The sequence below is a fragment of the Phaethon aethereus genome, assembly GCF_964289735.1.
Source record: "Phaethon aethereus genome assembly, chromosome: 21".
Classification (NCBI taxonomy): Eukaryota; Metazoa; Chordata; class Aves; order Phaethontiformes; family Phaethontidae; genus Phaethon; species Phaethon aethereus.
In genome coordinates, this window is record NC_138597.1 from 9081331 (window position 1) to 9102740 (window position 21410).

Genomic DNA, 21410 nt, shown 5'->3' on the forward strand with positions numbered 1-21410 from the left:
CTCCTAAAATACAGTAATGCTTAACAAAAATAAAGACACCCTGCATGGTAGCAAATCCATTCGCCCACCCGATTTGAGCAGATGGAGCTGTGTGGCATCACCGGTGCTCGTGGCAGTGCCCAGGGGTCCCGGCAGCCAGCGAGACCTCCCGGCTTGGTGAGGCGACTATAAGGTGACCAGGCTCGCGACCCCCCCGCCCGCAAACAATGTGGCCGAGGAGAATTCGGAGAAAACCTGGAGATGATAAGTCTCAGACGAGCATGTGTCCCTCAGGCGACGCTGCTGGACAGCGCAGAGACCGGCTGCTCTTCTGCAGCGGGCAGGCAGCCTCACTGGTAGAGGACCTTCACGCAGAAGGTTTCCTCGTTCTTCTCCTCATGGTCGTTGATGTGAATCAGGATCTCCTCCTCGCCCGCACTCTGGCTGGGGGCGAACCGCAAGCCGATGGTGTATACCTCTCCGCCGGCGACCTGGGGGAAAACGGGAGGGAGGAGAGGCAGCAGGACCCGGCCCGGACCCCTCCACACGCCCACCCTTCCCAGGCTAGCACAGCGCTCCCGCCGAGCATCGCGTCCTGCTCCCACCGAGCATCACGTCCTGCTCCCACCGAGCATCGCTCCGCACACGGCCCGGTCCAGCTGGATGAGGGCAGGGGTCTGGCAAGGTGGGTCGGGGGACATACCTCGAAGGAGTCCTCTTTGAACTGCAGGAGGTCAGGCCGGTTGGTGCACAAGAAGTAGAGCCTGGGCGAGGGGTAGGGGTTGGTGTAGGTGATGCGCTTGTTGCAGCCTCTCCCGCCTCCCGCGGGGAGCGAGATCTCGAACGCCTGCGGGGCGAGCACAAGCCGTGGCGGAGGCACACAGACCGCGGCGGGGGCAGAGGGAACAACGGGCTCCCCCCCAGACTAACGACGCAGAACCCCCTCCTGCACGGGTGCGCCGCGGGGGCGGTTTGGGGGGCACAGCGCCTTACGTCCCTCCCTCTACACCTTACATTACACCCTCTCCCAGCAGCTATGGAGCCTGCCAGCGACAGCGTCCTCCTCGTGCCGCTGCTGGCACCGGCGCGTTGGCAGAAGTAATTACGAGCCCGAACGACACAGGGCCAGGGGAGCAGCTGGGACCGGCCAGCTTGTTCTCCAGCTAATTAACAACCGTCCACAGGGAGAGCCGTGGTGCTCGCTTAGATAACGCCCTGCGGTAGCAGAGGTGGGCTGGCACTTGGCAGGACGCTGGGGCATCAGTTTAAATGCTGAGCCAAACTTCCCCTGGTATCAAGGGTTTCGGGAAAACATTTTTCAAAGGAACACATTAGCCAGGAAATCTAATTTTCTATCTTTGAGGCAAGCCCTCCGCCAGCACAGCGCTAATAGAAAGCGTCATGCTGCAGCTTTAATTCCACAACTGGGGATACTTCAGAGTTGACGCTCTTCAGCATGGGAGTGCCTCCAAAACAGCCTGGAAGACATTTTACTGTAGTCTTCAGTGAGACTATTTGAGCACCGAGGGGCCAAATGTGTACTCAGGGTGGTGAGCGCCAAAAAAGCCCATGGATGTAAAGAAAAAGCAGCAGGAGACAGCCCCGGGTTATTGGCCAGACCGCGACCGCCGGTGCAGTGCCTTCACCACGTTTGCCCGCCGTGAGAACTGCCGTACCTTGGAGATGACGGGCTGCCGGCAGCAGAGGCAGAGCAGCCAGGAGGACACCAGTTGATGGGACTCCACGTCCACCAGGTTGAGGTAGATGAACCTGCTGCCAGCCCGCCGAGGCCTCACGCCAACGTACAGGTCCTGGATGCCGTTGGCAGGGAGGAGGAAGGCGCCATTCGGATCCACCTGCGGAAACCAACACCGGGAGCTGCAGCCACCTGCGGTGGCCCATCACACCTCCACAGCATCCAGTTTGGGGTACAGACTAGACCCAACTCTCTTAAACACGTGCAACTACGTCGCCACTACTGAATCCTGCCTACGCTAGGACTGGCTTCGTGTCGGGAAGGGTAAGGGCTGCGCGGGGAAAGCCAGCTCCTCCCCAGTCCAGGGACTCCCTCCCCTCACAGGCTTCACCCAGGAAGACTTTTGCTTTTGTTTATGGGACAGCGATGGAGGTTTTGTGCCTTTTATTATCCACATTCGCAATTACGGCCAAACGAATTCTAAAGAAATTGTTAGTCTTCAGATGGTCTCATTAACGCAGATAATTTGCCCTCCGGGGTTTCATGCCGATGATCCTACACATGACAGCTCTAATCAAAAGATAATTATCGCAAACGCTTTATGGCGGTAAATTGTTCGTAATACAGAGTGGGCTGCCTTTCCCTGTCCAGAGGGGATTTCACCGGGCCAGTCCAGGCCAGTCCAGGCCAGCCCCTGACTCGCCGCAGCCACGGAGGGCCTCGCCAGCCCCAAGCCCGTCCGCGGCGGTGTTACCTCCAGCTCCTGGGGGTGAGAGGTGAACGCCCGCACCCTCCGCGGGGCCGGGGTGCCCCGCAGCAGCAGGGAGAGGCGGGCCAGCTGCCCGGCCGTGCAGCTGACGTCCAGGCGCTGCAGCGAGTGCAGGTAGAACTGCCAGATCTGGACGGGCGCCGCCAGCCAGGCGTCCCTGCAGCAAAGACAGACGGACGGGGCTCGCCGGAGATAGCCCGGCTGGCGCAGAAGGCGCCAGCTTGCACGCCGGGGACGCTCTGGCCAGGGCTTGTTTAGAGGAAAAGAGAGCGATGCAAGACCCTAAGCTGCAAACATTTTGGGAAGCTTCCTGCCTGGCTTTGGGCCGCTCAGCAAAGCCAGATGGGGTCGGGAAGCCGCAAGCAAGGAAAGGACGGTACGAGCTCCCCTCCCGCCCTGCCACACGCCCGGGGTTAGTGTGTCTCACTTTTTTGGGGTCCTGCTACTTACGTATAAATAGCAACGAAGAACTTTTTGATCTGTGGGCTTGGTCCCCCGGCTACTTTTAGGAAGATGTCCTGCGGCTCCCCAGGCCCCTGCGTGCAGAAATCAGAGCATTGTTCCAACAGTTAACCTTGCGATCCAACCAGCTAATGAGGACTCCAGGGTTTGCTTCCCATTAACGGAAAAACCCGCCACCAACCCACTTACAAAAGCAGAGGCTTTCGGCATCTAGTTAAACTACGTTATTAAGTTATTATACAGCTTGGCTGAGCTCTTCCAGTATTTTTAATTACAAAAGAGGATACAAACGACTATCGCATTCCAGGTCTGCATCTGTAATCAAATTTTGGCAAATTTTCCCCAAGTTTTCTAACAAGCCGTAATCCAATTACCATACTAACGCGTTTCTGCAACGACAATTAGCAACTACCCTTCGTCGCCATCTGCACCTACGTGCCCAAGTTTATTTTCCCTTTCTACCTCCCCCAGGTGCAAAGTGAGGCCAGGAAACCCATGCTGGGCTCGGGGAGGGAGGCAGAGCAATGGCCAGGCTTGGCCCAAAGAGCACCTCAGCCTGGCACAGCCCTCCCCACCGCCCCAGCATCACCCAGCGAGGAGATGCCCTGCCGCGCGCTCCGGGGATGCGCCAGCCCCTCGCCGCATGCCGCCGGTGGCTGCAGATGTCCTGAGCGGCGGGGAAGGTCTTTCCCACGCCCGACAAAAAGGCTGCTTTTCCCCAGCATCTTAATCATTTGGCCTTTGCTCAAAAGAACAAGCGAGTACAGGCTGGTGCACGATGCGATAAGGTGCAATATTCAGCTTCAACCGCAAAAACAGCACGGCTCCTTTTAATTGGGAATAAAGGGCAATTGCGGCTTCATCGCTGCCAGCGTTTCGCTGCCATGGGCTGATAAATGGGGATGCTCCATGGGCGCAAGGCATTGCTCTGCCGATGAAAACAACCCACAGCAGAAGGACACAAAGGACAGACTGATGCTGAAGCGTAACCGGTACCATATTTTTGGTTTCGCAAATGATGTCAGGATCGCTGCAGCGAACAAACATCTCGGGCTCCCCCCCCGGCATCCCCACCGGCGCGCCTGCGGAGAGACCGAGATGAAACCGTATTCAGCGTCTGTCAGTGGTTGCTACCCTGCACCCCACACAGCCACAGACCAGAATCCCTTATGGTGGGCCACCAGCAAACTACACACGCGTACTGGTACAGGGAATTAAGTGTAAAACTAATGCACGCAGGCGGATGAAGAGCAAGTGAGGAGCCCAAGGCTCCCAAAGGGTGAGGTAGCAGAGATGCCAACTAACGAGGAAGAGCCAGAACCCCCACTGCAGGCTCACCGGGGAGGGTGTACCAGGGGGGCAGCCGAATGGTCTTCTTCAGGAAGGTGAGCTCCGGGTGGTAGAAGCGGAAGGTCTGGTCCACCACGTGGGGCTGCGGCTCCACCTTCACCCGCAGGAGCGCGATGGGCTTCCCCCCGCTCACCTGGAAGGAGACCTGTCCCAGCGGGACGGAGGTTTGCACGAGTGATGCTTCTCCTACTGCGCAGCCCTCGAGCAGGGTTCTCGCCCGGCTCCCTCACCTGGATGTGCTTTGTCTGCCCGGCCCCACTCTTCCCCAAGGAGTGGGCGGCCGCATCGGCACCGGCGCCCAGCCCTGTCGGCCCCTGTGGGGTGTGAGAGCAGGTTGCCTCGGGACGCAGCACCGCAACAGCTGCGCAGCGCTACCCATGGCCGTACCACTCTGCCCTACGTAGGCCAACACAGCCAAGGGACATGATTCCCACGGGAAATGGCTCAAAAAGGGGGCCCGCGCCTACCTGCGCCATGACGACAGCAGGGTCTGCGGCGAAGGTCTGGTATTTGAAGGGGATGAGGACGGTCTCATTGGGGCGCAGGTAGACCTGAGGCCTGAGGTCATCGCGGAGGTGGAACATCTCCTCCTCCACTGGTGTGACGCTCTTGGTCAGCTCCTTGAAGTGGCGCCACTCCCTCAGGTCCAGTATGACACTGGGGCAGCGAGCGGCAGAGGTGCTGGTGAGGACTGGCCAGGAGCCAGCACCACCCCGGCACCTCCCCACGCACACAAGGGACAGCCTGCTTCGGCCCCCACCTGAGCTCGGGGTGGTCGACCTCGATGGTCACCGTGTGCTGGACGCCGTAGGGGTTCTTCAAGGCAAACTCAAAGAACTCTGCTGTGCCCAGCACGGCGTGCACGGTGTGGGTGGCGGTGATGGCCTGGCTGAGCATCCGGGAGATGCTCTCACCCTTGATGTGCTCCCGGTAGGCGTCGATGATCTGCAGGTCCCGCATGTGCCGGGCACGCTGCTCCTGCCAGCCCTGCCAGGAGGGAAGGGACTGTAAGCTCGGCGCCGCTGTGGCATCCCTGGCCCCCGGCACCCCTCTCCTCACCGAGAGCTGGGGGGTCCTCCCACCACTGGTGTCCTCCTGCTGCCGCACCAGCGCCATGCGCCGCAGCTTGCGCCGGCGGGCGGCCGCAGCCTCGCCGGGGGCAGCCGCGGGGGCCACCCTTGCCTCCAGCCGGTGGCTGCGCAGTGCGGCTGCCAGCTCCCCGTCCACCTCAGCCAGCCTACGCGCCCGTGCCACCCGCCCGCCTGCGGGGAGAGAGCACCATGGCACCAGTGGGGCACCCCCATTAGCGCAGCCCCAATGGCCCCCGCCATGCTGCGGGGCCGGGACGGGGAGCACAGGAGGGGGCAGCCACGCCGCAGCTGGGGTCACAGCGCCAGCGCCATGGCGGCAGAGACACTGCCGACGCAAACCCGTGCGAGGGGACAGGCCGAGCCCCAGCCTGGCAGGACTCACCACCGGCAGCGTTCAGGGAGAACCAGCTGCCGCCCGGGATGTTGCTGGTGCCGACCGGTGTGGGCACGAGGCGGGAGCGGGATGGCGGTGGGGATGGCGGCTGCCCCGGGGTCTCCTCGCACGGGTGGCCTGCCACCAGCAGAGTCGGGGGTGAGGGGAAAACATCCGTTTTTAATCGTTACGGAACGTACTGCAAATTTTTATCCCCACTGCAGCCCTCTACAGACAATTTAAAAAAGCAGGAGCAAATATCTCGTTGCTAACGACCCTCTGCAAGCCCTACAGTGCTCCCTCCAGAGCCGACCGCTGTCACCACCACACAGCACTCTGCCCAGAGACGGAGCAGCATCCAGAGCACAGCAGCATCCCAAGCGACCCACTGCCAAGCCCCTAACCAGATCTGGTTTTCACTCCTGCATCCTCCATCCCCGGGCTGCGGCACTGCTGCTGGCAGAGCCACGCGCCGCTGAATCTCCCTGCTTCTGCTATGCCCTGTGGCGCTGCACGAGGCTGTAAAGCCGCCAGGTATTTACCCAGCCTAGAAATCCCGTCCCCGTCCTTCGGGCAGGGGCACCATGCTTTTCAATATAGTTTTTGACAACAGTGCTTTGACATTTAAGAAGGGAGGACAGAAAAAAACAGCACCTAAACAATCAAAGGGCGACTGTTGTCCTGGTGTAGCGTCTCTGCGTCCTCTTTCCCTCTCTTTTTGTGGGGCGGGAGTTAAACCGCTCCCTGGGTTGTGAATCTCAGATTCTCCTTCCCAGGAGCTTATCGTCCCTTTGCAGGCAAAGTATGGAAACGACGATTTAAGATATCTTATAATGGAGCTAATCTTTCTTCTGAAGATAAGATTTTAAAACCTGGAGTCATTGCACATCTACAGGACAGGGAATTAAATACATAAAATAAAAGCAGCCAGCGGGTTCTGGGGAGAAGAGCATTCTTACAAGCGTGGCTTTCTTTCGGGTACAGCCCTGTGCATTTCTCCTGTGGCCCCGCACTCTTTGCTAGTGCCTAACTGCACAGCACTGACCCTGCACCGCCGGCTGCCCGGCCGCCTTCCGCAGCCCAGCATCGCCCAGGGCTGAGCAGCTGGCACCAGGGCGGGGGCTCCCACCGGCACTGGAGGTACCCTCTGAGGGGCGTGTGCCACGGGGCGCCAGTGCCAGCACCCAAGCCTTTCAGGCGTGTGAGCAGTGGGCTCTTACCGATGTTGGCCAGGCAGAGGTGGAGGCGGCCCCTCACCGCCACGCGGACGCCGAGGGGCCGCAGGGCGCCGTGCCGCAGCGCCTCCCGGCCCATCACAGTCACGTCCGGCTCATACTCAGTGGTGGCCACCTCCAGCTCGTGGTGGGTCCTGACGGCCGCCCGGCCCTGGCGCAGCAGGGGCTGGGGACAAGGCAAGGACAGGCGAGGGGTAACGAGTTACTGGGGAGTCTGGTCTGGGGGGTTAAGGGGTCTGGGTGAGGATGTGTCTGGTTGTCCTGGGTCCAAGGGGTTTAACCCTAGAATACTGCAGGAGTTCCAGGGAAGTGGAAGAAAGTTAGTGTTCTGCCATCACTTTTGAGGAGATGATGACAAATCCCACGACTAGGGGCTTGTCAGGCTGACATAGGTCTCGGTTACACAGAGGGAGCTGACAGCAACTCAATTGCTAAAGGCGCAAGCGTAATGCAACAGCACCTCAACGCCCAACCAAAGGAAAAGTTAAGCCTTCCTTAACGGTCCTGCACGCTAAGCGGGGGGTCTGCTTCATCGTAAGCAGTCCTGAAAGCTCAAGGGCAAAGACCTTTAATTTTTAACTGGTACCTCCAGTTTAACGGCAGCGGACCCAACAAGAAGCAGGGAGTCTCCATCCCAGACGTCAATCTGGAGGCTGTGCTCAGCCAGGTACCGCACAAACCAGCGCTGCTCCCCGCGTCGCAGGAAAGCGGGGTCCACCATGTACTTCAGCTGCAAGCCCGGTGGTCCTGCAAGACACGCGGCAGCACTGCAGAAATGCGGCGTCCACCGGCACCGGTGCGTCAGCCAGGACAGGGACACTCCTCTGCTCCGGAGAAGCCTGCCTGCTCACACACCTGCTCTCCTCCACTTAATGAATCCGTCGGTCAATTAGTAAGGTCCGAGGTCCCCCAGGATCAGCACCCTCCCGCAGAAACTCTCAGCCTGTACAGACCCCCCTCTCACTTCCTTTAATAGCTCCAGGGGAAGAAGGAACTTCACCAGCCACAAGTGCCCAGCATCTCCTGGGACCAGAATTTCATAAGGCAGAAAGAAACAAAGCCAAGCACTCAGCTAGGAGGGTCAGAGCCGCTCACGCTGGGCGCTGCGCTCTCACGTGTTCTCTCTTTTCAAAGGCACCCAGCTGCAGCGGGAGCCGGCAGCCTCGACACACAAATAGTGCCACCAACACGTACCTGTGTTTTACTTCAAATGTTGCACATTTTGAACATTTTTCATGATGTGCCACGCAAACTAGTGGAGGTTTGCTGTTAAAGCAGACATGGGCCCGTTCCTCAGCATGGAGGCAAGCCCAAATCTGACAGAAGAGGAGCGGCCACACAAGGATGCTATAACTAGAGCTTACCGGTACCAAGGGTCCCGTCCTTGTTCACCCGGACAAGGAGCTGTGCCGGCACAGCCGCCGGCCCCCTGTCAGTGCCGACCAGCTGCAGCCGGGGCGTGGTGACCGGCGGGAAACGGTAGAACTGGAAGGTGAGGAAGATTGTCCTCGGCCACGTCCCCTCCGCGCCGTCCTGGGCATCCCTTGAAGGGGAGAGAGGGGTTTGGGTTAGCTGGTGGTACAGCGCTGCCTCCTCGTTGCGAATTCCTCGTGCGTTTGGCACGCAGCGAGAGGCAGAAGAACAAGAGAAGATCGGCAGCATCACAAGTAGGTGGACTTCTCTGAAGACAGCGGGCATATGGTTTGCCTTGGCTTTCCAAAAAGCTTCATAATTCCAGCTGTCTCCCACCATATGCTGCAATGGAGGAGCCCAGCAAAGGCAGTGTTTCACCTTGGCGCAGCACACTGCCATCCACGGAAAAACCACAAGTGGAGTCTCATCCAGCCAAAGCCACCCCCGCGGATGCCAACTTTCCTCAACTCAGTGTGCGTTTATGGAGAAGCCTTGCATTAACTACCTTTTACATCACCTCATGGCTAACGGAAACAACAAAAAAAATTGGAATATGATCTAAGAGCGGCTGGAAAGGACAAAAGCATCATCATAAAACCCGCCATGGCAAGCGCTGGAGGAAGCGGCACCTTTGCAAGCATTTCCCCTGCTCAAGCGGGGAATTGGGTTGGGGGGATTTGGGAAAGGACTCTCCCCCAGGGAGCGCCTGGGATGTGCCTACAGAAGGCACCATGAAGAGCTGTCATCCCACCTGCCAAAAGCCAGGAACTGCAGGATTATTTCGTTGCCTTGCAGAGGGTCGGCGTCCTCCAGCCGCGGGCTGAAACTCGACGGGTTCAGTGGCTCCGAGATTTCCACTGGCTCCTGGTTGCAGTCCAGGATCTCCGGGAAGCCAGCAGCGTGCAGGCGTGCCAGGGAGGCACGGGAGAGCAGCGTGCGGGAACTGACAGAGAAATGGGGGTGAGCCACGTGGAAACGGCCACAGGGGACCCCGGCGGGCCGGGCGATGGGGGTGCAGGGGCCCGGGGAAGGGCAGCCGAGCATCACCTGCCCGCCTGCAGCCCCATGGCGGCGATGGGCACCTGCAGCGGGGCGAAGGGCAGTGCCCGCAGCTGCTCGTCGGCACAGGGCTCCGGGTCCGGCGAGCCGAGGTTGGCCTCCAGGTGAGTGATACCCCCCTCCTGCTGACGGGGCTGGCCCTTGCCGCACGGCGGCGCCGACAGCCGGGACACTGACCGCTGGCAGGAGAGCGGCCAGCGTAAGCGCCCACAGCCCCGCACTGGGGAAGCGACCCCCCAAAGCAGCCCGCCCTGTGGGAACCCCTGTGGCCAGGCGGGCCAGCAGCCTCTCCTTGCTAAAGCAGCCCAGACGCCGTGTGCTCTGGCGTCACCGCTCCGCCGAGAAGTGGCACAGCTTGGCTGCCCCTGGGTTCGCACCTCTGCTTCCTATTTAGCTGCTGCACTTTCCCTGGCAAAGAGAGGGATGAGAACATGCAGCAGGAAGATCAAACCGCTTAATGCAGCCTTATGGAGCATTTTATTTCATAAAAAATATTTGCGTGCATTGATCCCTGCATCAAGATATAAAAAAACGCATAAAGAGGGATCTCAGTATTCATAGCTCTCCTTAAATCCCGGTAGCTCCGCAGAAAGAAACCATGCGTCACTGTCAGCACGTACCAGGGACAATAGTACCCTGCAAATCTGGGCTGTCAGAAACCAGAACTGCCCTTACAAATGCATTTGGGGTGTGAAAAGAGCTCAGGGACTCTTGCCCAGCACGTTATAGGCAGGATCCATTGTGCTTCCCTGGAAGAGGTAAATTTGAGCAGGACACTCGGTGCCTCTTGGCCACAGCAGCCAGGAAAACCGGCAGCGGACGGGACCAGGAGCACATCCTCAGCATGTGGGCCATCCCCCGGCACGCTGCTGCCCGCCACCCGTGTCCGCTGGCATGTGCGGCACTTACCCCCAGTCCCTGCGGGGAAGCCGCCATTCGCAGCGGGGCTGGCAGACCTGCGGAGAGGGACGGGAGAGATGCTGTAGCAAAGCCATCACCCCCAGGCCCCGCCGCAGCGGTTGTGCCCTCCGCCACTGAGCCCCCTCCAACCTCCTGCCGGCCCTTAAAAATTCTGGGCTGAACCACCAGCTCAGCGAGGTGGCTTACCATCGCTCAACTGCTTATTTGACTTATTTTTTCCAATAAGACTGTTGCCTCGGGAAGTAACGTAGCATGTCTCCAGATCCATCCATTATTTTGCCGGGAATTAGGCTAACTCTGCCGCAAAAGGCAGCTCCTCCATCCCCAGACACTGCCATGGTTCCCTACGGGCATGCAGCACTGCCTAAGTGGGATGCTTAATGAGACGTGAAAGTTTTAGGATACTTAAGGTTTTGTTCTGCTCCTCTGTTATTTCTTGTCACTCCCTTCATCTGTTCATGCATTTGTGGCCCGAAACAGAACAAGCTTTATCGTGTTCCTATCTGGCCGCTCAGCTCGCGCGCCAGCACAGCTGAGCTCACGGCGCTGCGGGTCCTTCAGAGCAGACTGGGGCACAGATGTTGCATCTCTGCATCCACCTGATGCCAAGACCTTCTTTTGCTTTCACCACCCCCTATATTCCAGCTATTTTGTGTTGACTGCTGTGCAAAGGACAGCACCCTGTCTCCCTTATGTCTAAAATATTGTTTTCTTCCAGTTAGGGTGGCTTTGGGCAGCATTAAGGAGGCGATGGACAGATCCATCAGGACCGCCGGCAGCTGAGCTGACAGAAGATGCGCTTGGCCTCCCCTGGCCAAAAGGGCCAGATGGCGGCATGTTTTCCAACACAGCTCTACTAAAAGTTAACCAAACACTCTTTTCAGCAGCTTGGGGTGCAGGTTGGCTCTTGTGAATGGCCGCTCACCTCGTCGCACAGCTCCAGGACCACCGCTGCACTTCCCAACCCCCCCCCGGTGCTGCCAACCCCCCGGAGCCAGGGAAACACCATTCAGCTCCTCCCCAACATCACCAGACCACTTCATTTCACATGTGAAGCTTTCTGCTCTAAAGGCCCTCACACCAGCAAACGCAGCTTCTCGCCAGCAGAAAGCCAGGACTTGCTGCGGCAAAGCCATGGTGCCACTGCCATCTCGTGGAAGGCACAGCAGTACCGGAGCCGGCACGGCAATGGGCGTCCACCGCACCGGGCATCGCCCTGACCCATGGGCAGGCAGCTACCAGCTCACCAGAGGAGCTGGATAAGCCCGTAAAACGTATTTAAAACCATCAGGTATCTGGAGTGTCGCGCCGAGGCCTGCGCGGGAACAGCAGCAGGAGCAACGCTGCAGAGCAAAGCGAAGCTTGTTCCCCACCGCTCACAGAAGGGGGGATTAGACAGAAACAAGCTGGAAAGGCCTTCGAGGAGCCCGGGGCATTGACTCAACTCCGCATCCAAACCCAAGCCAACGGCAGTTTTCTTTCCACCTCCAACAACCGGCAAGCGGGCACTGAAACCCCGACCACCCAGCCCCCCACACTACAGACAGACATGTGCCTATATGCACACGCACACGCGTGGCCTGGTGTTCCCCGGCTAGGCGCCGGCACAGCCCGTGCACGCCGATCAAACACGTGCTGCTGTCACGCTCCCTGAGCGGCAGCGCAACGAGATTATTATTTTTTTTTCCTCAGCCTGTAATAGATATCTCTCTTGTCCTCACGTCTGGAGGGATTCAGAGTCCAAAGCAACGAGCAGTGGCACTGGCAGAGAGGAACACGCTGCTGGTGCAGCCGCTGCGCCCGCCCAGCTGCTCTGGGTGTCGAGCACAGGAGCTCAAACGCCGTCAGAGCGACCCGAGAGGGGAGCGGGATGGTGCTGTGCTGGAAATCCTTGAGGATTTTGCATGTGGCTCAGCACTACTATCACAGGAGAATTTTGGAAGTTAAAAAGTAAGAGCTGAATTCAACTCACTGGAAACTTGGTTCACTCCGGTAATTCACAAACTAGCTCACTGAAACTTGGCGAGGTCATGTTTTCTCTCCTGAGCAGACACCAGTGCCACGCTCTATATTTTAAATGTCAGCGATCTGGAAAACACTCACTCAGCGATGGCGTAGGAGGTTTCTCCGACTCGTCCCTGTCTTTACGTAGGATCTCCTCAGCAGTTACAAGATGTTCTTCTGAATCAGTGGAAACATGGAATTGGACAGTCCCAGACTCCACGTGCTTCCCCTGAAACGGGAAGGGAAATACTTTTAGACAGCGTGCTACACGCAGCCTCCCTCGTACCTCCGAGACGACTCCCTCACCCTGCAGCCAGAGAAGCGGTGGTGCAGGCCAGAGCTACCGAGGGCTTGTACCGCAATAAGCTGATCAAATACCTCTGTCCTTGCGGAGACACACACACGCCGGCCAGCTCCACCCACCACCACCCGCTATGAGGTTTTACTGAGCAAGCTCTGCAGACACGCATCCACCCCTCCCTCCCCGTGGCAGAGCAGCCCGCACAGCTTAGCGCCACAGCCGTATTTTGGCCACCCCCCACGACTCCTTCGCCCCGGCCCTAACCTCCTTTTGCTGAGAAATACTTGGGAGCAAGGTCTCTTTTGCGTGCGTACCACTCGGAATAAGCCCACTCGGGTCACAGCAGCCTCCAAGAAGTATCGCGATAAATAACTGTGTGACCCACCATGTGGCCGCTCAGTCTGCATGTTTGTGGTAACGGAAGTCAAGCAGCACCGGACACCAAGTGCACTAGCCATCAGCGTTGGGGGGCTCTCACCCTCTTCCCATGCCTCTTCATCCACGCACGGATTTGCAGAGAACAAAGGTTTTGGCAAAGAGCCTCTCTAACAGCAAGCCTGTCCAAGCACCGACAGTGGTCCCGTGTATTTGCGGTGCAGAAGCAAGCCCTTACCTGGCGGGTGCTCCTGCTGCTCGGCGGGGTCCGGTAGACCAAGGCTTGGCAGGGGCCGCGGCGGGCACCGCCGAGCAGGGGCAGGACCACCTCCGCCTTGCCGGCGCCCAGGACGGGGCTCCAGACAGCCCAGCGCACTGAGCGCATGTCGGCCGCCTCGCCGCAGGCGCTGCCGGGCAGAACCTGTGGGGAGCAGGGAGGGGCACGGTGAGCGCCGGGCACCCCCGCCTCGCCGCCGGGACAGGGATGCGGGTGCCGCCGGATGTAGGCGCTGATCTCCTGCCGCACCTTCCCGTGCCCGGCGTCACGGAAACCGCTCCCCTTCAACGCATTCTGGAGACGCTCCACTTTCCAGCACCTTACTTCTCTTTTTGCACCCATTTGTCCCCTAACCGCACCTTTCTGCTCCCGTCCCTTTGCAGGCTCCAAGGAGCGCCAGGAATGCTTCTCTGATGGACAGGGACACGCCAGTGCCAGGGAGGGGATGCGGGATCGCGAGACTGCACAGTGAAAGAGCGCTGAGCTGGCCTGCACAGTTTCAAGGTTTGCTTCTCTTACCTCTGCCAGCAGCGCCACAGGCAGAACCGGCACCTTCCTAAGTGACCTCACCTCCCCAGGGCTGACCACAAACTCACGGCCACAGCCACGCACGGGTACGAATCCCCCTTTCTCCCTGTAAAGCCTGGATCACCCTTCCCACACGGGCACTCTGCTTTTTCCTCGCACTCACCCTGCTTACCCAGCCCACCGCTGACACTATTCCCCTTCCTGCAGGCTGCAGTCGCAGTACATCAGGCTGTTCAAAAACAACAAGGTTTTCATCCCTCGTATGTATTTAGCACATGTAGGCCGAGACAAAAGGACACCAGCACCAGCCAAAGGGCTGCAACCCCCTCCCTCAAGCAGCTCAAGGCGATCAGCTCGGCAAGCGGCTTTGGGATTAACCGCCCTGCCCCAGGGCTGCGCCAGGGGAACCGGCTCCACTGCCGCCCTCGCCAGCGCTCCCAGCACCCGGCGCAGCCAAACAGATCTGCAACTGGAGCCCCAAACCTCCGCGGGTCCTTGGGTTCCAGCTTTGTAGAGGCGTCAAACCAACACGTAACTTCCGACAGCAAGGCCCAGCTTCTCCTCCCCGCGCCAACAGAAATCCCTCTGGCCTGGCATGTGTCCCACTTTATAAATACCCATTTTCCCCCCGGTTTTGCTCTCGACAGCTCCAACAAGAGGGGACACACCTGCCGCATTTTCAATGAGCGTCTTAGCGTGACGATTAGGGCCTCCTAACGAACCCATGGCCATCGATTCAGCCACGCTACGAGCTAATGGCTCCAACAGCAAAGGGTCTCTGGAGGGGACGACCGAACGGCTCGCTAAGCATGGTCTCTGCAGTCAATACAGAGACTTCTCCTGGCTTTAAGGTCTGGAGAACACCAGGCTGAAACTCCCAGAAAAACCTCAGCATTCAGACAAAAAAAATAAAATAAAAAAAGCAGGAGAGGTTAACTTCTTTTCAGCATAAATGCTAAATTCTAAAGAGCCTTTTTTATATTAAAAAAGCTGACACTTTCCAAAGTAGCTTGCCAGAACACTACAGGACAGCTGCAGGCTGCATTTGTCCATATAGGTACACACAGTGGAGAAATGTAACCACATGTAATTAAAAGGATTCAATGAGCTCATTTGCAAGATATTCTGCGCAGCGCTGTGGAAAGCGCCTGGACACTCTGCAGGGCCATTTGCCAGGCAGCGCAGTGTGGCCGTGTGACAAGGAGCTGCTGCGTCTTGGGGGTGCGGGATGGTGAAACGGGTGCAGAGGACAGAGTTACTCAGCAGGGCTCACTCGCCCAGCGGCGGATCTCCCCTCTTTAATAAGGGATGGAGACGAGGTGCATGCACACTCAGCCCTACCTTCCTGCCGGCTCTCCCCGAGCTGCAGAAGACGTACTCCAGCTGGAAGCAGACTCCGAACGCCGGGTGAGGGACCATTTCGCTCAGGTGGATGCGGCTCCTCAGGACCAGGGCTTGACCTGCACCCCTGCGCCGGGTTGGAGAAGCAGCTGTTCGCAGCGCCCGAGGTGGGAGGGAAGTGGCACCGGCAGTGGAGGGTCTCCCCTTACCTGGCTCCGGAGCCAGGCACCTCCATGCAGCTGCCCTGCGCCACCTCTGCCTCCGGCACCAGCACAGCCACCTGTGGCGCCTGGACAAAGCGCAGGCCGTTGTGGACTCCGACGTGCAGCCGCCGCTCCCGAACCGCCACCTCGTTGCCATCCGGCGCGGCATTAGCCTGCGACAGACAAGCTATCCAGCTCGGGCAGCGAGATGGCACAAGGCAGCACAGCATCCCTCCCTGCACCGCCCGCAGCCAGGAAAATTCAGGCAATCCATCAGAAACTCAAAAAAGGGGACCAACCCCCGCAGCGGCCGATGGATATTAGAATCTTTCATCTTTATGGCAGAGTTGGTGCAAATCTGGCAGATGAAGGACTCAGCCAGCTGTGCTTACCGCACACCAAGGGCTGCCGTTCCTAAAGAGACGTACTCAATATGCACTGCATCTTATCTTTGCATTTTCCACAGCAGAGCAAACCCAAATTCTGCTCATTAGTGTCTGGATGTTCAAACCAAAGCCTACACAGAGCACCTGTGTGCTAATCCAGCGGTAGAGCAAGCAAAAGGCTGGCACAGCAAAAAAATCGGAGCCTCCAAGCGAAACAAATACATGAGCACCATTTATCTGAACCTTTCCACTCCGCCCGTAAACAAAGCGCCGGCATTACTGCTCACGCGCTGGGCTTTCCCCTGCCATAACTGCATCAGCGGTACCTGAAGTAAGCGATCGCTGTTCAGCAAGTCCAGCAGTTCTTCCTCAAATTCCTCCAAGGAAGGGTACAGCCGGACAGACAGTCTCTCCAGATAGCAGGTGATTGGCTTCATCAGCCGGGGTTTCTGCAAGCAGTCACCTGAAAAGACAAGGTGGTGGCCACCGGTCACGCTGCGGCCAGGGGGGATGTCGCTGGGAACACAGGAGTGCCCACAGCGGTACCTGAGCTGAACACGGCACGAGGTAGAGGTCATGGCCATGCACAAGCTCCCTGGCCACAGGGCTACCGCCTTTACGTGGACATGGGGTGTTTGCAGAGATGCACAATGAAACCTTCCTGCTTCACCCAGCTGCCCCACCGTACACGTGGCTTTACGCCTGGGAGAGACCCGGAAATATCCAACACCTGTGGCGTCAATGGATGCACTCCGTTCATTTACTAAAGCCACCGCCATCATAGTGCCGAGGCGCCCTGCCGCACAAGACGTTGGCTCTCCCCTCTTCTGCTTTCGAGCGGTGGTCTCAGCATCACCAGCGACTCGGCTGCTTTGGAGACCTTGCTCAGCTTTAACACTAACAGTTACAACCCCCAAAATGGTTAGCAGTAGGGTTTTCCAGGCAGCAAGATGAAGAATAATTCAGCTGCAGAATTGAGAGTACTTTTTACCCTCTGAATCTTCAGATCACAAAATTTTAATCGCAGCAGCTCGAACAGCAAGGCTGCTACCCACAGGGAAAGATTAACGAGGGCTGAGCGTGCAAGAGGTCGTCCCCCCGAACCTGCCAGACCCTCAGCGACCCTGAGCCCTGCCACTGAGGAGGATGACTTTAAACAAGCTGCAAGGGCTTCTCCTAAGACTCTACTGAACGACTGTAATTAAACCAACCATGACTTATCCCTAGCAGTTTCCCAGGAGCAAAGAAATTAAGGATGAGGAACAGACCAAAGCCATTTTGACATCCTTCAGGCTGAGCCATGAATGCAAGGGCTGCATCCCCCCTGGCCCGCGCAGGGGAGATGCTCTTGCCAAGGGGCAGCACTGCAAAGAACCCATCAGTGCACCCAGAAATCCCACACCAGCGCCCTGCCTGCAGCCTCCCCGAGGACCTGCTGCCTTCAGCAGGAGCGGTGCAGGCAGCAGGGAAAGGGAAGGAGCCCTTACTCGCATCTCCACATGCTGGCAGCAAGCCGGGAACGGTCTGCAGCCCAGACATCAGAAGGTTTTCAGGAAGGAGGTGAAATATGGTCTCCAAGGGCTGGTGGGGCTTCAGGGAGTACTGCAGGTGGCTCTTCTCCATCACCATCAGGTATTTGTTCTCTGAAGAAGAGAAAACATCCTGAAACAACCAAAACCAGGGGAGACAGCTTCATGGTGCCACTGACGCAGAAATCATTATCCACGAATGCATGTGTTGGGAGCAAAGGAAAATCCGGGTTTGCCCAGCCAGGCTTTTGCTGGCTGGCAGCAAGGCACGTCCGCTTAGCGCTACCAGAGCACGGACCACGGACCACATGGACCAGACACACATGATACTCATTCGGATAAGACAGGCCGCCAAGAAAGAAGCGAGACGCAATGTCTTGCTGCTGCTTACTTTCCATGGGGTCCTGGAAGCGTGGGTGCAGTAAGGCGCGTGGCGTTCCATGGTACAGCTTCAGTCTGAAAGCAAAGAGCACATGTGCAGCAGCCAGTAAATCCAGCCTGCAGGACACCTCCGTCTTCCACAATGCCTCTGCTCAACCTTCCTACTCTACCCATGGTGGAAAAGGACAGGCATCGCTTACAAACCCGTCGCTGCTTTCCCAGCAGTGCAGAATTCCAGGTTTCTAAATGCCAGCTTTGCTTCTGCAGCCCCAGGACCACCCTTTCTCCCCCCACATCACCAGCCCAAGGCCAGGCGTGCCCCATCGCACAGCGGCAGGGGGACCTACACTCTGTCCTCGGTGGCCGGGTCTGTCGCCTCCGACCCGCTGCCGAAGAGGGGGATGAGTCCAAAGCCACAGGACAGCTGCTGAGCGGCCTCGTCCCCTTTCCCGACCGTCACCACCACTTCCACGACAGCGGCGATGCCAGGGTGGTTCAAGGAAGTGTGGAAGTAAACGGTCTGGGATGGGAAAGGAGAGAGAAAGGGGATTCCAGAGCCACCGCTGGCAGCTGCAAGCAGAGCAATACCTGTTGCATTTGGACAGCCAGCGGCGCAACCAGAACACCCATTAAAACTTCCAGACAGTGGCTTACGGCAAATGAGCTCCAGGACCACTTGGAAATCTCAACCTCCTTAAATCTCAAACATCATTAACTTTTTTTTTCTTTTTATTTGTTGCTAACACCCGTTTTCCAGAGCAACTTGCATTTACACGGACCCCGTAAGAGCAGGGTTTCTGCGAGCCCCCAACCCACAGCATATCATGGCAAGCCCCACGCTGGGAAAGCCAAAGGAGCTGGAAACCCTCCTGCCACAGAGAGGGGAGATGGGGCGGCCGGGACCTGAGGGCAGGAGGGGACAGGACATAGGTCACCTCCCCAGGACAGGATTTAAAGCTAGGTTAATCTTTCTATTAAAAACTCATTACCTAGTGTCCTAGGGAAAACGTTTACTGTAATCGCAGGCTGTCAGGAAGGGATAACGGAGAGAGACATTACCACTTCAACCCAGGGAAATAAATCGTTATTCTATTATCTTTTATTGCAAAACGTTGAAATAATGACCGCTGGTTGCAGACTGATGCCTCACCTTGCAAAGACACAGAGCCCTTAAAGCAGATCCCCTGTAAAACCAGGCTTGCTGTCCCCGCTGTGAACGCTAACGACACTTTGCGATGGCTCGTTCCTCTCCCCTAAACCCTACGAGGACGATGCAGCACAGGGGTCACCTTGACCCGCCACGCATGCGGACCCTGTCCCCTGCCCAGCTGCCTTCCTCCTCCGGTGAGGCTGGTGAGCGCGCAGGCAGCACGTGCAGGCAGAAGCTCAGCATGCAGCCTGCGCAGGCAGGGGACGCAGTGCCCCCGCACGTTGCCAGGTCCCGCGAGGCGGCTCTAGCAGCTGGCAGCTTCTCCCGCACGAGAAGTGGTGCCTCTCCTCCTTCCCTCACCTTCCGCAAATCGATTGCGTCTCTACCTGAACTCTCTGCAACACTAAACTGCTGAATATCACAAAGTTGAAAGATCCCAGTGCTCAGCCACAACAACAGCCAGTCGCATCTATATACACTTCTCCTCTTCCCTGTCACCTTTGCAAGGCCCCAAGCGCTGCGGCTGCACTGCGAGAGTGCAGAGCAGGCTGCAAGGGTCAGGCAATGCAACCCAGCAACAGCAGAGAGGCCGTGAGATGCAGTCCCCTCACACCCCGAAGCTCCTGCCAACTGCTCCCAAGCGCAGGACAAACACCCAGCAAGCCTGCAGATGCAGGGATGGTGCTTGGAGAGGCCGCTTCACGTGCAAGGCTCGGAGCGGCGCCATGTTTTTTGTCGCCGCAATGCTCTGCCATAGTTTTTTCTCTGTCCCTCTTCAAAATAGCATCGGCTGGCTGGTGGTTAAAACACTCATGCAAGCAATGCATGCATCGATGCCGCTCAGATACCACTACCGATTTAAATAAACGAAGGAGCAAGGCTCTAATCAGTCCTACACTTCATCCGTGGCACAGAGCACTGGAGGAGGCAGAGACAACAGTTTAATTAGAAAACGTGACATCTCGGCTGTTGCCCACGCCACAGGGTGGTGGGATCCCCCCAGTAAGGGGGCACCCCGGTTTGCCAGTATCAGCAGCGGATGGAAGCATGGCTTTGGCCAAGTTTAGTTCCCAGATAAGGGGAGAAAAGCGCTGTGCCGGAGGGCGGGCGGCTGCTCCTCCCCTTCCTTCCCACTTGCAAAGAAACACTGCTCTCTGCCGCCAGCTCTGAGCACAGCAGGCGGCACCCGGCTGCTCCCACACTGTCACCCAAGACCCCGATTTCCCCCTTCCAGTGAATGTTGCGCAAATGCTGAAGAGCTGGGCGGCACCTGGGGTGCACCCTGGGCAAGGGACCAGGAAGCGCCGGAAGGGAAAAGGGTTTGCTGCTGCCAGCTGCCTGCACGCAGGAGAACCAACTGCCACAGACAGACCAACCACAGGCCAGAACCCGCGCAACGCTTCGGACTCGCTGCTTTAAATGGCTACAACACGCTGATCACGGGCTCCCAGAGCTCTCTGAGCTCAACTTCCACCAGGCTGGAGTAAACCGGCACCAAAGGAGAGTGGCTCCAGGCTGAACACGAACAAAGACGCCTTTTCCCTTCACACATTAAAATCCTCCCTCCTCGGACTTGGCTCCTGCAGCTCCAGCAGCCTGCCTGCGGAATCGCAGAGTTTTCCCAGACCCAGCCAGCACGGATGCTCCCCTGCCCGCCCGCAGCCCCCCGGCACCCTACCTCATTGAAAGCCACCCTGGCCGGGCGCAGCGGGGCAGCGCGGGCAGCTTGCTGGCCGCTCCTCCACGTCCTCCCGAAGAAGTGGCGGTAGGCGGCGTCGAAAAGGGAGAGGCGCAGCTGGTACTCGGCTCCCTGCAAGGCACGACAGGACGGGAGATGCCAGCGCTCGGGCCCGCTCAGGGATGTGCCAGCTCGGCGGCCCCCAAAGCTGCAGAAAACACGCTTCAGTAAGAGAGGATGAGCAATCCCCGTTTTCTAACTGATGCCTAAATCAGGCATGCAGCCGCGTACAGCTTCACGCCTTGCTGGAGAACCTTCCTGAAAGCCAGAGGTCGAACAAGCAAAGCAGAAGCGGGGAAACTGAATATTAGGCATATAATAAAGGGGTAGTAGGCTTTTAAACTGCTACTTGGAGAATTTAATTTAGAAATGCTTACCAAAGTTCAAAGTTAACAAAAATTAAATTAAAAATTAAATTAAAAATTAACTCAGACTTGCGGGTAAAGACACATGGGATCGAGACGTAGCTCCAATTTGTGTTTCCAGGAGATTTACAGTTAGTTCCCCCTAAAACAAGTGACTTTGTTTCGCAAACCTCCACCTTTGTGGGCTCTAGCCCGCAAATGCAGCGAATCCCGGCGGCACCATGGAACGGCACCGGGCAGAAACTGAGGGCTCAGCACGAAGGCGCTGCTGGGGTCTCTGTGGCGGAGCCCAGACGCCCCTACCTGGGTGAGAGCAGCCCCTTCCAGGTACTTCAGGACGCAGCGGAAAGCCGTGGAGCCCGGCGGGCGAGCCCGTCTCCGCTGGCAGCACGGAGGAAGCACGAGGCTCTGCAGAAAGACCCTCTCCCACTCGCTCATCTCGCTCCCTCGAAGGCCGCCTCTCCCTCCCAGCGCCTGCGAGGGC

At 58.0% G+C, this 21410-nt stretch overlaps 1 protein-coding gene across 1 annotated transcript; it reads right to left on the reverse strand.

Moving 5' to 3' along the window:
• Positions 1-329: 329 nt before the first annotated feature.
• Positions 330-21410, reverse strand: NPHP4 (nephrocystin 4; the record flags this gene model as incomplete). Its single annotated transcript, XM_082009258.1, is given in 29 exon segments — positions 330-470; positions 683-826; positions 1656-1835; positions 2430-2601; positions 2895-2980; positions 3903-3988; positions 4245-4401; positions 4487-4570; positions 4724-4913; positions 5017-5243; positions 5316-5518; positions 5730-5858; positions 6941-7121; positions 7542-7702; positions 8320-8498; positions 9120-9606; positions 10168-10234; positions 10236-10291; positions 10294-10383; positions 12452-12581; positions 13267-13449; positions 15175-15301; positions 15384-15550; positions 16090-16226; positions 17251-17406; positions 17684-17748; positions 18021-18193; positions 20502-20633; positions 21230-21410. Coding segments are annotated over 29 exon segments (4425 nt in total). The 5' UTR covers positions 21365-21410.